At 40.0% G+C, this 17,310-nt stretch overlaps 1 protein-coding gene and 1 long non-coding RNA gene across 2 annotated transcripts in view; one reads left to right on the forward strand and one right to left on the reverse strand.

The window, feature by feature from the left end:
• Positions 1-10,612, forward strand: LOC132455077 (myosin heavy chain, fast skeletal muscle-like). Its single transcript, XM_060048787.1, has 41 exons — positions 1-67; positions 573-607; positions 744-958; positions 1,072-1,215; positions 1,314-1,470; positions 1,553-1,580; positions 1,682-1,793; positions 1,916-2,008; positions 2,098-2,161; positions 2,242-2,340; positions 2,642-2,745; positions 2,833-2,971; positions 3,091-3,209; positions 3,322-3,471; positions 3,590-3,760; positions 3,863-4,163; positions 4,312-4,382; positions 4,515-4,602; positions 4,679-4,796; positions 4,887-5,010; positions 5,090-5,226; positions 5,315-5,570; positions 5,659-5,901; positions 6,012-6,188; positions 6,291-6,436; positions 6,530-6,620; positions 6,716-7,105; positions 7,225-7,351; positions 7,463-7,581; positions 7,667-7,863; positions 7,952-8,135; positions 8,229-8,394; positions 8,481-8,605; positions 8,695-9,003; positions 9,099-9,302; positions 9,385-9,510; positions 9,590-9,760; positions 9,848-9,952; positions 10,056-10,151; positions 10,230-10,361; positions 10,506-10,612. Exons 3-41 carry the CDS (start codon positions 752-754, stop codon positions 10,524-10,526), a joined length of 5,811 nt encoding a protein of 1,936 aa, XP_059904770.1. The 5' UTR covers positions 1-67; positions 573-607; positions 744-751; the 3' UTR covers positions 10,527-10,612.
• Positions 9,597-17,310, reverse strand: part of LOC132455090 (uncharacterized) — a 17,944-nt gene continuing 10,230 nt past the window's right edge. The window contains exon 2 of the long non-coding RNA XR_009525067.1: positions 9,597-9,661. This is a non-coding gene — a long non-coding RNA (uncharacterized LOC132455090). The remainder of the gene's footprint in view (positions 9,662-17,310) is intronic.

Here is a 17,310-nt window from a genome sequence, read left to right on the forward strand (position 1 = left end):
CTATATATAAGAGGCTAGAAGATGAGATGGATAGTCTGCAGGGGAGTTCAGGTTATTACAACTGGTGGTAAGTAAGACAGAGGCATCAGCTGCTGTGTAGGGGAGACCACTGCATTAGAGTGGAGAATCTTTCAAGCATGTTTTCTTGGAGGTTATTTTCCTGTATTTCAATTGCTCTTACCTACCTAATTCTTCTTTACCTTATTTATTTATTTTACTTGAAAGATACTTACCTATATTTTAGTTTAAGAAACCATTAGAATGCACATTTGCATGTAGTTGTTTCCTGTAAGGTTACGTTTTTTATGCATTAACTCTTATCTACTTTTATTTAATTCTATGAAGGTTATTTAAGATTTGTATTTGATATTAGTATAGTTGTTTTCAGATGATAAAATGTCAATGGAAGAGATACATCTATTAGGTTATAAAGTATACACAATCAATTTCCGTTTTGTCTGCAAATTTCTACTCAAAATACAGAATAAACATTTTGAAGTCAGTAAATTGTGAAAGTTAGACTGTGACTTTTACAAGTGACTCATTAACATAATGACTAACTTTTTTTGAAGGAACACTTTCTTCTACAGTTGAAGGAAAGAAGACGGTAAGAATAATTAAATATCATCTCAACATTATCATCTCAAACTTCTCCAAACAGCTTAAAATATGTTTATAATATTATAATATTATTATATATGATATTATGTATAATATATATTTTTTTTTTTTCATGAAATAAGCCTCCATCATGAGTACGGACGCAGAGATGGCCGCTTACGGCAAGGCTGCCATTTACCTCCGGAAGCCAGAGAAGGAGAGGATTGCGGCCCAGAGCGCGCCATTCGATGCAAAGGCTGCTGCATATGTCACTGATGTTAAGGAACTGTACGTAAAGTGTACCATCAATAAGAGGGAGGGTGGCAAAGTCACCGTCACCGTTTTGGCTACAAAGGAGGTAGGCAGTGGTTGATCATGGCAGAGGCTAATCTGTTGGAATCAACAGTACGAAAGGGAAAGTTGCAATAGATGCACTCGTAAGAAAACTAAAAAAGGATTTCCATATTTTAGGAGAGAACAGTCAAGGAGGACGATGTCACACCCATGAACCCTCCCAAGTACGACAAAATTGAGGACATGGCCATGATGACTCATCTCAATGAAGCCTCTGTGTTGTATAACCTTGCAGAGCGTTATGCAGCATGGATGATCTACGTAAGATACTTAACATTCTAAATGAAAATAAATAATATATACAATATATAATAATATATTATATCAATCACTATTCATCTCTCTGTGAATTCCTTCAGACCTACTCTGGGCTGTTCTGTGCCACTGTAAACCCCTACAAGTGGCTCCCAGTGTACGATCAGGAGGTTGTCAATGCCTACAGAGGCAAGAAGCGTATGGAGGCTCCACCCCACATCTTCTCTGTCTCTGACAACGCCTTTCAGTTCATGCTCACTGGTTTGTAAATTCAAAGTTTCAATTCCCTAATTTTATTAATTAGAAGCATACTCATGCAATGTTTGATACATTTGTTTTACAGATAGAGAGAACCAGTCTGTCCTGATCACGTAAGTTTGATTCTGTCCACATTATATAAATATACTACAACGATTCCTACATTGGAAAACATGTCAGAATTAACTTACTTTATTCTTCTTTTCATACCCAGTGGAGAATCCGGTGCTGGAAAAACTGTGAACACCAAGCGTGTCATCCAATACTTTGCTACCATCTCAGTGGGTGGAGAGAAGAAGAAGGATGAAGGCGCTGGAAAGATAAAGGTGTGTTTAAAAATGAACAGTAAATCAATGAATCAATACATAAAGAAATCACATAATAAGAACATGAAGAATATAAATATGATTCAATAAAAAGGTATTCATATTTTATCTTTTGATTATAGGGGTCACTTGAGGACCAGATTATTGCAGCCAATCCCCTGCTGGAGGCCTATGGTAATGCCAAGACTGTGAGAAATGACAACTCCTCCCGTTTTGTAAGTATGACGTTAGAATTCCTCCCTGAGGAAGCTCCTTAGATTGAATTGATGTTTTTAGGATGCTTAAACTAATTATTTCCAAACAGGGTAAATTCATCAGAATTCATTTTCACGCAACTGGTAAACTGTCCAGTGCTGACATTGAGACGTGTAAGTATCTCATTCTAAATTTGAATTAACTATGATAATTAGTGGATGTGGTAGTTTTGTTTATCGAATGGGCCTTTTAGACCTGTTGGAGAAGTCCAGAGTGACATTCCAGCTTCCTGATGAGAGAGGCTATCACATCTTCTACCAGATGATGACCAACCACAAACCTGAGATCATTGGTGAGGTTGTTTAATAGTGAAGCATATGTATCATGTAAAGATGCATTGTTATTAAAACTTTTTTTAATTATAATTATTTTTAAATGTATTTAACTTTGTGAAGGAGTGTGCTTTTCATTCTAGAATTAAATGGTTGCTGGTAACGTTTATATCTCTCATTGCAACGTTTGTAACCACTTAAAGCATGCAAGTGCAAAGAAAGAGTTTCAATCTTTGATTTGGAAGTGTTCTGTTAGCTGGTAGAGCGAACAAGAGACATTGATACAATTTGAGGAGAATATACCTTTATTTAATCCCTCAGAAATGACTCTCATCACGACAAACCCCTACGACTTCCCCATGTGCAGTCAAGGTCAGATCACTGTGGCCAGCATTGATGACAAAGAGGAGCTGGATGCTACTGATGTCAGTAGTTGTTTTGAACACACATATATTCTCCACGCTATATTTACTTTCTGAATTATGTGTAACATTAGCCTTGTTTTCACACAGACTGCTATTGATATTTTGGGCTTCACTAATGAGGACAAGATGGGCATCTACAAGTTCACTGGTGCTGTGCTTCACCACGGTAACATGAAGTTCAAGCAGAAGCAGCGTGAGGAGCAGGCTGAGCCTGATGGCAATGAAGGTAACGATTAACATGAATTCATCAGTGAACTACAAGTTATATTGATGCATATTTGCTTGTATTACATTGGAGTAATTATTATACTGAATAAAAACACATTTTTCATGTTACCTTTGTAGAGGCCGACAAGATTTCCTATCTACTGGGTCTGAACTCTGCTGATATGCTCAAGGCTCTTTGCTACCCAAGAGTGAAGGTCGGAAATGAGTATGTCACCAAGGGACAGACTGTACCTCAGGTAAGAAAAACACAATGTGTTCATGAAATATGGTACAAATTGTCAAAACATGATGCATTGTCTAATATCAGATTAATATTTTTGAGGATTTTTGATGAAAATGTATTTTCAGGTCAACAACTCAGTGAGTGCCCTGGCCAAGTCTATCTATGAGAGGATGTTCTTGTGGATGGTCATCCGTATCAACACGATGCTGGACACCAAGCAAGCAAGACAATTCTACATTGGTGTGCTGGACATTGCTGGTTTTGAGATTTTTGATGTAAGTTGTTACATAATGTGGCCGCATCGCTTCCTAGCATTTCCTTCATTCAGACAGAATAGTACCATTCAATTATTGAAAACTTGTAACAGTTGGTTTATTAAATGTCCCCTAATAGTACAACAGCATGGAGCAGCTGTGCATCAACTTCACCAATGAGAAACTGCAACAGTTCTTCAACCACCACATGTTCGTCTTGGAGCAAGAGGAGTACAAGAAGGAGGGCATCATCTGGGAGTTCATTGACTTCGGCATGGACTTGGCTGCCTGTATTGAGCTCATTGAGAAGGTATACCTGAGTAATATAACAATATATCATTATTCTATGTGTCGCTAAAAAGGTACTTTTCAAAATTTGTCCTCTTTTGAATATGTCCTTTTTTCTCTTAAGCCAATGGGCATCTTCTCAATCCTTGAAGAGGAGTGCATGTTCCCCAAGGCCTCAGACACTACCTTCAAGAACAAGCTGTATGACCAGCATCTTGGCAAGACCAAAGCATTTGAGAAACCAAAGCCTGCAAAGGGCAAGGCCGAGGCCCATTTCGCCATGGTGCACTATGCTGGTACTGTGGACTACAACATCACTGGCTGGCTGGACAAGAACAAGGATCCCCTGAATGACTCTGTTGTGCAGCTGTACCAGAAGTCCTCAAACAAACTGCTGCCCGTCCTGTACCCACCTGTAGTTGAAGGTACATGTTCAGAGTGTAACCGTAGTTTATAACTGTTGATACATTATATTAAAATACCCATTCATTTAATCCATTTATTGCCTACATTTTATCAATAAAAACGTATATATATATATTTCTTTTACTAATTACCAATAATTTAAAACAGAGACTGGGGGTGCAAAGAAGGGAGGCAAGAAGAAGGGTGGCTCCATGCAGACTGTGTCTTCACAATTCAGGGTAAGGGAAAACTAGCAAACTAATGTAAAAATATATGTAATTTGGTACCAAATGTCACATGTATTTTCTGAATTTGTTCTTTATCAGTTCATTTGTACATGTTTCATATTTTATTCTGTGTTGAGTCTTTAGGAGAACTTGGGCAAACTGATGACCAACTTGAGGAGCACCCATCCTCACTTTGTCCGTTGCCTGATTCCCAATGAGTCAAAGACTCCAGGTACAGTGAGCACTTAGTTAGTCACTGCTAAACCAAACTAATTATATTCACAATGTATTTCTCACCTATGTCAAAGGTCTCATGGAGAACTTCCTGGTTATCCACCAGCTGAGGTGTAACGGTGTACTGGAGGGCATCAGAATCTGCAGAAAGGGCTTCCCTAGCAGAATCCTCTATGCTGACTTCAAGCAGAGGTATTAACTAAATGATTATTCAAGGACAACTTTACAAATGCCTTTGAAATTTTTAATTAATGTTAAACACATTACAATGGTCTTCTTTAGGTACAAAGTACTGAATGCCAGTGTCATTCCTGAGGGCCAGTTTATTGACAACAAGAAGGCTTCTGAGAAACTGCTTGGGTCCATTGATGTGCCTCACGATGAGTACAAATTTGGACACACCAAGGTCTGTTTATTGTTGTTAAAAACGATGTTTATACTTTATTGAAAATTACTGGCTGACAAATATCTGTTCTTACATTAAGGTGTTCTTTAAAGCTGGTCTTCTGGGTACTCTTGAGGAGTTGCGAGATGAGAAGCTTGCAGCTCTGGTCGGAATGATTCAGTCTGCATGCAGAGGTTATGTCATGAGAAAGGAGTATGTGAAGATGACGGAGAGGAGGTATGTTTTAAAACATAATGCTCAAAATTCAAACAGGTTTCTGGCCCCTGAGTGCAACCCCAATAGGATGGTTTGTTTATTTTTATAGGGAAGCCATCTTCACTATTCAGTACAACATCCGCTCATTCATGAATGTCAAACACTGGCCATGGATGAAGGTGTACTACAAGATCAAGCCTCTTCTGAAGAGTGCTGAAACCGAGAAGGAGCTTGCCAATATGAAGGATAACTATGAAAAGATGAAGATAGACCTAGCAGCTGCCCTGGCCAAGAAGAAGGAACTTGAGCAGAAGATGGTTTCTCTCCTGCAGGAGAAGAATGATCTTGCGCTGCAAGTGGCTTCTGTAAGTAAACATCATATTTTGTGTTCACTTGTGCAAACATTAATATACATGTGATATGATATGTTCTACCTATCTAAATATTATACAGGAAGGAGAGAATCTGAATGATGCTGAAGAGAGGTGTGAAGGACTTATCAAAGGTAAGATCCAGCTGGAGGCCAAACTCAAGGAGACGACTGAAAGACTGGAAGATGAAGAGGAAATGAATGCTGAGCTGACTGCCAAGAAGAGAAAACTGGAGGATGAATGCTCTGAGCTCAAGAAGGACATTGATGACCTGGAGCTTACCTTGGCCAAAGTGGAGAAGGAGAAACATGCCACTGAGAACAAGGTTTGTACATATTTTAGCACAATACCAACATCCTCAACATTGTCCAAACCATCATCAGTAGAGTTCAGTCATTAATGAGGAAGTATGACACATGATTTTGTTTTGTTCAGGTGAAGAACCTGACTGAGGAGATGGCCTCTCAGGATGAGAGTGTCGCTAAGCTGACAAAGGAGAAGAAAGCCCTCCAAGAGTCACATCAGCAGACTCTTGATGACCTGCAGGCAGAGGAAGACAAAGTCAACACTCTGACCAAGGCTAAGACCAAGCTTGAACAGCAAGTGGATGATGTGAGTATATAAAATCCCATTGAGCTTTGAGCACGAAGTGAATTTTTATTAATCCATTCGATCGTTTTGAATTAACCCTAATTTTAAATTATTGACATCCAGCTTGAAGGTTCTCTGGAGCAAGAGAAGAAGCTCCGTATGGACCTTGAGAGATCCAAGAGAAAACTTGAGGGTGATCTGAAACTGGCTCAGGAATCTGTCATGGATCTTGAGAATGACAAACAACAGTCTGACGAGAAACTCAAGAAGTAACATATATATTTTCTGAACCACAAAAGGATGAACTCCATATTCCTTCTGATTAAATTGAGCTGACCATTGTTTAAATTAATTATTCACAGGAAGGACTTTGAAACCAGCCAGCTACTGAGCAAAATTGAGGATGAGCAGTCCCTGGGTGCTCAACTTCAGAAGAAGATCAAAGAGCTTCAGGTTGGGAATACCAGAAATTTCTCTTAATGACGTTTTTTATTGATTTCTGAAATCATATGTTTGGATATTAATCCCAATATTTGCCCATTATTTAGGCTCGTATCGAGGAGCTAGAGGAAGAGATTGAGGCTGAGCGTGCTGCTCGTGCCAAGGTTGAGAAGCAGAGAGCTGATCTCTCCAGGGAACTTGAAGAGATCAGTGAGAGGCTTGAGGAGGCTGGTGGAGCCACTTCTGCTCAGATTGAGATGAACAAGAAGCGTGAGGCTGAGTTCCAGAAGCTGCGTCGTGACCTTGAGGAGTCCACCCTGCAGCATGAAGCCACTGCTGCTGCTCTGCGTAAGAAGCAGGCTGACAGTGTAGCAGAGCTGGGAGAGCAGATTGACAACCTCCAGCGTGTCAAGCAGAAGCTTGAGAAGGAGAAGAGCGAGTACAAGATGGAGATTGATGACCTCTCCAGCAACATGGAAGCTGTTTCCAAAGCCAAGGTAAGTTATTCTTAAATGCCTTCATTGAATTAAGAAGTAATAAAAAATAATATAGAAAATAAGTACGTAAATATTAATAAATTAACATGATTTCAAATTGATAAAATCTTTATCATCAGGGAAATCTGGAGAAGATCTGCCGTACCCTTGAGGACCAACTGAGTGAAATCAAGGCTAAGAGTGATGAGAATGCTCGCCAGATCAATGACATCAGTGCTCAGAGAGCAAGACTACTGACAGAAAACGGTTGATAGTTCTTCCATTCACTCATTTGAAAGACTATTTTGGGAACATAATTTAACATACATTTCATGTTTCACAAATTTTACATTTTTTTTATATTTCTCTTCCAACTAGGTGAGTTTGGTCGTCAGCTTGAGGAGAAGGAAGCTCTTGTCTCCCAGCTGACCAGAGGCAAGCAGGCTTATACTCAACAGATTGAGGAGCTGAAGAGGCAAAATGAGGAGGAAGTAAAGGTAAGGTAGTATTATTCTTAAAAGTTTCAGGGTACAAAGATAAAAAAATATCTTGGATTGACATGCTCTCTTTCCCCTTTTGTAGGCCAAGAATGCTCTCGCACATGGTGTGCAATCAGCCCGCCATGACTGTGACCTTCTGAGGGAGCAGTTTGAGGAGGAGCAGGAGGCCAAGGCTGAGCTGCAGCGTGGAATGTCCAAGGCCAACAGTGAGGTGGCTCAGTGGAGGAGCAAGTATGAAACTGATGCTATCCAGCGCACTGAGGAGCTTGAGGAGTCCAAGTGAGTTAAACATTTAATACTTTCGCTAAATAACACATACAATTTGATGAATGTAGACCAATTAAGCAATGCTATAATTCATTAACAGGAAAAAGCTTGCCCAACGTCTTCAGGAGGCTGAAGAACAGATTGAGGCTGTGAACTCAAAGTGTGCCTCTCTGGAGAAGACCAAACAGAGACTCCAGGGTGAAGTGGAAGACCTCATGGTTGATGTGGAGAGGGCCAATGGACTGGCTGCCAACCTAGACAAGAAGCAGAGGAACTTTGACAAGGTTTGTACACATTGATTTAAAACTATAGTTTAATCTTGATTATCCCGATCTCTCGTCAAGTGCTAAACATTGCTAAACAACAATTTTCTACAGGTTTTGGCCGACTGGAAGCAGAAATATGAGGAGGGCCAGGCAGAGCTTGAAGGAACGCAGAAAGAGGCTCGTTCTCTCAGCACTGAGCTTTTCAAGATGAAGAACTCCTATGAGGAAACTCTGGATCAGCTGGAGACCCTGAAGCGTGAAAACAAGAACCTCCAACGTGAGATTATGCTCTGTGATGTTTACAGCACTAGTCTGTGGATAAGAAAAATATACCATACCTAAACACATAACATTACTCTACAGAGGAGATTTCCGATTTGACTGAACAAATTGGTGAGACTGGAAAGAGCATCCATGAGCTGGAGAAATCCAAGAAGCAGGTGGAGACTGAGAAGTCTGAGATCCAGACAGCCCTTGAGGAAGCTGAGGTGAGCATGACGAAATAAGCAACCATAATTATAAAACGTTCTATCAAGTTTTTAATACATCTGCCTAAAACATCTTTGACCTACATCAGGGAACTCTGGAGCATGAAGAGTCCAAGATTCTGCGTGTCCAGCTGGAGCTGAACCAGATTAAGGGTGAGGTTGACAGGAAGCTGGCTGAGAAGGATGAGGAGATGGAGCAGATCAAGAGGAACAGTCAGAGGGTCACTGACTCCATGCAGAGCACGCTGGACTCTGAGGTTAGGAGCAGGAATGATGCCCTGAGAATCAAGAAGAAGATGGAGGGTGATCTGAACGAGATGGAGATCCAGTTGAGCCATGCCAACCGCCAGGCTGCTGAGGCCCAAAAGCAGCTGAGGAATGTTCAGGGACAACTGAAGGTATGACACAACCTAATGTATGGCGCATGTAAAACATGTCATGTAGCTATCTTGTTAGGGATGTTTTCTGATATGTGTTTTCTGTATAATATTAGGATGCCCAACTGCATCTTGATGATGCAGTCAGAGCTGCAGAAGACCTGAAGGAGCAGGCTGCCATGGTGGACCGTAGGAACGGTCTCATGGTGGCTGAAATTGAGGAGCTGAGGGCAGCTCTGGAACAGACAGAGAGAGGCCGCAAAGTGGCTGAGCAAGAGCTGGTGGACACCAGCGAGCGTGTTGGACTGCTGCACTCTCAAGTAAACAAACATTCCAAGCCTATCATTTGAATACAAGAACACATATTTGTTTTGATAGAAATTGTATAATGATATGTTTCAGAACACAAGCCTGTTGAACGCAAAGAAGAAGCTTGAGTCTGACTTGGTCCAAGTCCAGGGTGAGGTGGACGACACCGTCCAGGAAGCCAGGAATGCTGAAGAGAAGGCCAAGAAAGCCATCACTGATGTAGGTCCACACTAGTTTGTTTGTCGATGTTATGAAAACTTAATGGAACTCTTAATGAATATATTACTTGACCTTGTAGGCTGCCATGATGGCTGAGGAGCTTAAGAAAGAGCAGGATACTAGTTCTCACCTTGAGAGGATGAAGAAGAACCTGGAGGTCACAGTGAAAGACCTGCAGCACCGCCTGGATGAGGCTGAGAACTTGGCCATGAAGGGTGGCAAGAAGCAGCTCCAGAAACTGGAGGCCAGAGTAAGATGATAATCAGAATGCATTTTAAAAAGTTTGCGTCCAATGTAAGGACAAGATTAATTCATTCACTTTTACTCACTTTTAAAGGTTCGTGATCTGGAGGCAGAGGTTGATAATGAACAGAGACGAGGAGCAGATGCTGTAAAAGGTGTCCGCAAATACGAGAGGAGAGTAAAGGAACTGACCTACCAGGTATGTCCAACTTAAATCTCCAAACATGTTTCTACTGCATTAGCATTTTGATCATATATAAAGGCCACATGATGTTGATTTTTCACTTTCAAATGTGGACCAGACTGAGGAAGATAAGAAGAATGGTGCCAGACTCCAGGATCTTGTTGATAAGCTGCAGCTGAAGGTGAAGGCTTACAAGAGGCAGTCTGAGGAAGCAGTAAGTAGAATTACTTAACAAAATCTGGTTATTGCATCAAGTATAAATTATTTAAACAAAATATGAATGTTTCAACAGGAGGAGCAGGCCAACTCTTACCTGTCTAAGTGCAGGAAGGTTCAACATGAGCTGGAGGAGGCTGAGGAACGTGCTGACATCGCTGAGACTCAGGTCAACAAGCTGAGGGCCAAGAGCCGTGATGGTGGCAAGGTAATTGGATGGCAAAGTACTGTTCAGATTATTGCGCAAACATCAGAGAATCAACAAATGAATATTTACTTTAAAAATCACAATATATCTAATTCATATGTCACAATATATCTAATTCATTCATTTGTTTTTTATTTCTCTAAGGGAAAGGACAGTGCTGAATAATTCCTTCCCATTGGAAATATTGCACATTGTACAAGTCAATGTGACACAATTTCGAATGGCATACAATAAACTATATATAAACTTTTCACCTTGTAATGTGTAGCTATTTGTTTGGCTTTACTTCCTCTGCCCAGTTCTAAAAACAGGGCTTACCCTTACTAGAGCTGAACTCATAGGTCATCGGATGTAGGCCGAAAGGTTTAACATAAAAATGCTTTCAGGCTTATGGATATCAATGTAGTGAAGGAAGAAGTTAAGCAATGCAAAGTGCCTACCTTATTACACAACGCAAGGATCTAGAAATATTATAAATGTGGCTTTAACTGGTCCAACACAAGTGCTACAGATATCTCAGTTTTCCGAATTCCATGTGGAAGATAGGCTACGTAATGTGTTATATTGAGGGTGAGGACTGGGAGATGTAGAAAATTTAAATATGCATTAAATATTAGGCTATGCAAGCCCCCCCCGCAAATCTGTGTATGGCGCCGGGTCTGTCAACGCAAAACATTTGGCTGCAAACTCGCAGGTATGAGCTGCCACAGCCCCTGAAGCTGGCGCTAGCAGGCAGCCTGGTCAAGGCACACTCGACTGAGATAAATTGAATCTTGAGTGAGATGGAAATGTTATTAATTTGATCTTAAAATGCACCGTATGTTAATGAAAGACATGTTTTAAATAAAAGTGGCATTGAACTTTAAAGTATATTATGTATATTATTCATTGAATCACTCGTCTGCCATAATTAAAAAATGTAAGTATGCGATTAATTTAGATGAATTAATCACAGAGCCTGTAATTAATTAGATTATTTTTTTAATCGCTTGACAGCCCTAACGAAAACAATTATTCACTTTGCCTTCAGCGAATAATTGTTAAATATATATATATATATATATATATATATATATATAAATATATGTATATATATGTATATATACACACGCAAACATATATATATATTTTTAATATGAAGCGATGTGATGCATTATAAATAGCACAAGTAAACATGATATTCTCCTAGATATAAACTGTAGTACTTAAAAAGCCCAAAAACTTTAACTCAAAGAAAGTATTTTCAAAGGAAATTTGGTTATTACTAACCTAATGAAATGCAATCTTACAACTATTTATGTATGTGCAACCATATTCCAATATTTCGTCAGATGCCAAGAAACCAGTCCAAAAAGGTATTTCTGGTCTCAGCTGCAATGTGAACCTGAATTATTTATAGACAGTTGGCCAAGCATTTTTTTTATCTATCAAAGAAGATAATTGATAGTGAATATAGCTTACAACAAATATGAAAATGATATCTCGCTTTTAAAATTGTAAATAAAGAATGGTAAACGGACGGAAACAATAAGCTTGCGTGGTATCGCTGCATGTGGGCGTTGAAAAAAAAGTGTTGTGAAGATATGTGTGTAGATTTCACAATACACACTTCTAGCCAGATTTTCCAGTGTCATACACCATTTGTAAAACACAGAACAAGACCCACAGACCTAACCCAAAACAAAAGTATTTTCTTCAAGTATAATTATTTACAATTTCAAACACAAATTATATTAAATAAGGCCATGACTCTTAGCAGGAAACCGGTGGATTGCTTACTCCAGGTAGGAAATGAGTCCTTAGCCCAAGTGAAGGACTTCAAGTACCTCGGGGTCTTGTTCGCGAGTGAGGGTACGATGGAGCGTGAGATTGGCCGGAGAATCGGAGCAGCGAGGGCGGTATTGATCGATCTTTGTTCCTATCCTCACCTATGGTCATGAGGGTTGGGTGATGACCGAAAGGACGAGATCGCGGGTACGAGCGGCCGAGATGAGTTTTCTCATAAGGGTGGCCGGTGTCTCCCTTAGGGATAGGGAGAGAAGCTCAGCCATCCGTGAGGAACTCGGATTAGAGCCGCTGCTCCTTTACTTAGAAAGGAGTCAGCTGAGGTGGTCCGGGCATCTGGTAAGGATGCCCACTGGGCGCCTCCCTTGGGAGGTGTTTCAGGCACGTCCAGTGGGGAGGAGACCTCGGGGAAGACCCAGGACTAGGTGGAGAGATTATAACTCAACACTGGCCTGGGAACGCCTCGGGATCCCCCCTTCAGAGCTGGTCAATGTGGCCCGGGAAAGGGAAGTCTGGGGCCCCCTGCTTGAGCTGCTCCCCCCGCGACCCGACCCCGGATAATGGATGAAGATGAGATGAGATGAGATGAGAACAAGACCCAAGTTGGAGGCATATGGCATCATATCGGGAGACAGGAACTGGAGAGCAGACAGACCGACAGGGCCTCGACGTTGGGTGGGAGGTCAGGCAGGCGAAGGGTCGATAACAGGAAGTCAGGCAGGTGGATCAGGAGACGGGGACAGAGGAGCAGACAGACCGACAGGGACTGGACGGCAGGCAGGAGGTCAGACAGGCGAGGGTTTGTTAACAGGCAGAGTGGAGTCGACGAAGTCAATCGGGAGTTGCGGAAAGCTCTGAATGAAACAAGAGACAATCTGGCAAGGACTGAGTGAAAGGAGAGGACTGTTATAGGGGGAGCACAGGTGAAGGTGGTTGGGTTAATTAGGGGAGATCAGGGTGGCAGGCAAGTGAATGGGAATACCAGGGGCGGACCATGACATCCTATTAAAATATTGATCACCAATTGTCTCTGCCTGTACTTTCCAATGATTATGCTGTAATAATAAATCAAATATTTTGCTGGCTGACGTGTACTAAAAATAAGTTTCTCTTCATCAGCATGATATATTTATAAACATTGGAGTACTTGAGAAACGCACAACTAATGCAAAAGTTTTCATCCCTGGTGTTAACCCACGTATTCCCTGTTTATGATTTGGGTGTGAATACTCAAAGTCTCTCAATTTCCAGAGAAAGACAAGATTTGAAATCCGAGACAAAAGCCCAGCGTAAAGGAATATCATAGCATGTGCAAAAGAGGGCAAAAACTGTAAAGAAGCAATCCGATATGCGCAGCGATACATCGCAGTGAACCAAGAGATATCGAGCAGCTTTGATATCTGGACCTGTCTGGGAGTCCAAATCCTGCAGATTGAAAGGTGTTGCAACCGCAATGACAGGAGCGAAGACCCTCAGCCAATGCGACTGCAAGACGGGGGCGATAGAAATACATGGAGGAGGAATCGTAACACATAGAAAATCTGCATTCAATATTGTGTATATCGGGATGGGCAACTGGCAGCCTGCGGGGTTGCCAGTTGCCCGAATCCTCACTCAGTGCGGCCCATAGTTAATTTAAATTACATTTAAATTTATTAAAAATAAAAACTATTAAAAATAAAAAAAAACCTCAAAGATTTTTTTTCTTTGAGGGGGGGATTTCATTTTGGAGACTGCTACCAGAAGCACGTTTTGGACAGCATGTTTGGGAGCACTTACATTTGTAAGAGCAGTTATTCAGTAATGAAGCACATTAAGTCAAAAGAGAGGAACATTCTCACGGATTACACTCTTTTTCCGCCGATGCGGATTGGATCTGCAAAGATTGACATTGATTTTCAGTCGATTGTGCGCCAGCAGGCGAAACAACAAGTATCTCATTGAGAGAGCCTGATTTAGGCTACCTGCTCTGGGTGAGGATGGGCATGCTTATGTGGGAAATGTTTGTAAATTCTAAAAGTGGAGTGGGGAAAAAAATGCAGTCAATCTAATGCTAGTTGTTGCACTCAATGTTGGGCCACTGATTTTCAGTTTGCAGCCATCATTGAATGATGATGTAAGTGAGCCCTCTGCAGTGGAAAAAAATACTAATCACCTATGTGGCTGTTCTTATTTATGTAAAAACAAAAGTGTTGTATCTGTCGTTTAACAAGAGTATCGAGATGTTGAAATTGCATTGAAAATATGAAATTAATGTATGTTGGTTCAATAAACATACAGACATATATACAAATATTTCGTTCTTATTTAGAATTTTTTTGTAGCCTCTCTAATATCCGATAAGTTGTAGTGCGCAGGCATGTGGCCCTCTGATGGGGATGATGAAAATTGTGGCCCTCTTTTTAATGAAAGTTGCCCATCCCAGGTGTATATATGCATGTATATGAATGTATAATATCTGTATTCTCTTTTTTGTTGTTTTATAACAACGACCTGGATGGCTAACTGTGGCGGGGATCCAATTTTGGAAGTGTTGTATCAGGAGTCTTTTTGTGACGTAGTTTGAAGACCAGTGAAGAGACTGCAAAACTACAACAAATACCAAATGATTATGCAACTCAGCTAAACAGTATTTTCTTTCCTATAATGCTTCTCAGTCGCCTCTCAAAGTCATGAATCAGTCAGACCACATGTATTTATAACTGGTGTGTAGCAGGGACTGTGCCTGGCGTTCACAGGTTGCTCACCATGGATTTAGTGGTCATCGGCACTTACACATGGGCCGAGCTGGCCCAAGTTCAGGCACGAGGGGGCTGCACTCTGGGCCAGAGCTGTGGCCCTGGTATGGGTAGCTGTGGTAGACAAGACATGCAAACTGTTGGCTTTCGTCACCGGATGAATTTGAAAAGGAGATTAAGAGCTCCGTCAAGACACATAAACACACACTTCATACTTTAAAGCGTGAACTTTTGAATTATTCCAACACATATATATCTATACAAAACATATTATTTATATTAGTATTATTAATGCCATGACTAATATTATTGTGTTGAAACTACGAGACTAAATTGGACATGATAATTATACTTAGCTTGCTACACATGGTGATGAAGCAACTTCAATCTTTATCTGTCAGCCAAATAGGTAGCAATGTGCCATTGCTGCATTTCATTGAGGTCAAGCACTCAATCAAGCTAACAAATTCATTGCTACAAAGATCAGACATAAAAGTACTGGCATAATGTAAAATGCAATACAATTTAGTGAGGTGTTATTAGATTGCAAAAATAACTAAATCAAACTATATTTATACTATCTATGTTTATAGAAGTATGTAAATGTACACACAAACACATCTTTTTTTTATATGAAGCGATATGCCTCATAATTTTCACAAGTAATCTGTATTACTTTAAAACATCCTCAATCTTCAGTAAAGGTAAGTATTTTCATATGAATTTGGTTATTACTCAATAATGGAATGGAAAATACTAACTAATGGAAATGCAATCTTAAAAATCTATGTAAGCATATGCAACACTATTCCTTGGCATGTTGTTCCAGTCAATATAGTCTTGTGCCAAAAAAACAGTCTAAAAAGGTATCTCTGCTCTCAGCTGCAATGCAAACCTTAAGTATTTATAGATAGATGCCAAAATAGCTTTTCATCTGTCCAAGACGGTAAATGATAGCAAAGATAGTTCCAAAGCAGATATGAATTAGATATCTAGCTATTAAAATTGTACACTAGGAATGGTAAACAGACAGGAACAATGACCTTGTGTATCTGTGTATTTGGGTGATGACTGCAGTAAAGATGATAAGAAAGAGGCGTTGTGGAAGGAAATTCAACGGAGTGAAATAAACCTTGGGAATGTGCATGACCTTTTTAATTGTGAACATTGGATACTTAAGTAATACATTGCACAATGTACAACTAATGCAAAACTTTGCAGTTTAAAACGAGTTAACCTGTTCAACTTGAGCTTGGGGTTGGGATTAAATACCTAAGGCTAGAGTTCACACTACACAATTCTAGCCAGATTTTCCAGTCACCTACATCATTTTGAAATCACAAAAAAAGGCCCAAGCTGGAGGCATTTGGCATCACGGAAAGGATGTTCGTGGAGTGTGAACTGCAAAGATGCAATATGAGCGGCTCAACAATGCGTTGCAGAGCCCTGAGTGATCTAGCAGGTTAAATATCTGGACGTGTTGGGAGTCATAATCCTGGAATGTGAAGCGACTGTCAATGACAGTAGCAACCTTCATCCAATGAGAGAGCAAGACTAAAGGTAAAGGTAATCCTTTGGAGGAATCACAACACCTACAAAAGATATCGGAAAACATGGCTGAGAGGAAGACTCAGCAGTGTGTATATATATACATAAAATGTATACTTTTTTTATTATAATTGTTTTGAAGGGAGGATTCCTCCTTCTAAAACATCTTGAAATATGACTCCCTGCAAAACTATTTTTGAGGCTAAACAGTATTCTCTTTCCCATAAAACTTCTTACTCTCCCCCCAATGTTTATTAATCAGACCACATGTATTTACAACTGGCATCTGCAATGAAGTTACACATCTCAGACAATTTTTGATATGGGTGGAAATGTTGTATGTGTATGGGTGCCAATATAAATATAATTGCTTTTGACCGGTTACACAAGCCAATAAAGTCTGTTCAATCTTAATATCCTTTCTGCCAGCCAAATAGCAAGCGATGTGCCACTGGTGTATTTATGTGAGGTCAAGCACTCCGACATCAAGCTAGAGGATACAGTGTAACATAAACAACTGTCCATTATGAAGATATCAAACATACAATAGTACAATAAAAAGTATTTTCATACAATTGAATAAGAAGGTGATTACATAGTAGAATTAATTTGTGGATAGACCTTTGAATATATATATATGTTTATAGATATATGCCAAAAAACAAGTAAACATCTTATTCCCTTGGTGGTCCACTTTTGCACATTAGATTGAATATGTATTCAGTTTAAAAGCACAATCATTGCAGATTGAACAAATAATTGAAGCAAAGCTGAATGGAAACACAATCTGAAAAAAATGTAAAAATACATTCATCACTATTCCTTGGCATCATGTCATGAAATTTGATATACTCTAACCATGCCAAAAGTGGTAATCA

The sequence above is a fragment of the Gadus macrocephalus genome, chromosome 4, assembly GCF_031168955.1.
Source record: "Gadus macrocephalus chromosome 4, ASM3116895v1".
In the NCBI taxonomy this organism is placed as follows: domain Eukaryota; kingdom Metazoa; phylum Chordata; class Actinopteri; order Gadiformes; family Gadidae; genus Gadus; species Gadus macrocephalus.

What these genes read in the sequence shown, in the direction of transcription:
- LOC132455077 (XM_060048787.1), top strand. Translation starts at nt 752, where the DNA reads ATGAGTACGGACGCAGAGATGGCCGCTTACGGCAAGGCTGCCATTTAC. An exon ending in ATGACAACTCCTCCCGTTTT is followed by an intron (nt 2,009 to 2,097) that starts GTAAGTATGACG and finishes ATTTCCAAACAG; the next exon opens with GGTAAATTCATCAGAATTCA. An exon ending in GTATTGAGCTCATTGAGAAG is followed by an intron (nt 3,761 to 3,862) that starts GTATACCTGAGT and finishes TTTTCTCTTAAG; the next exon opens with CCAATGGGCATCTTCTCAAT.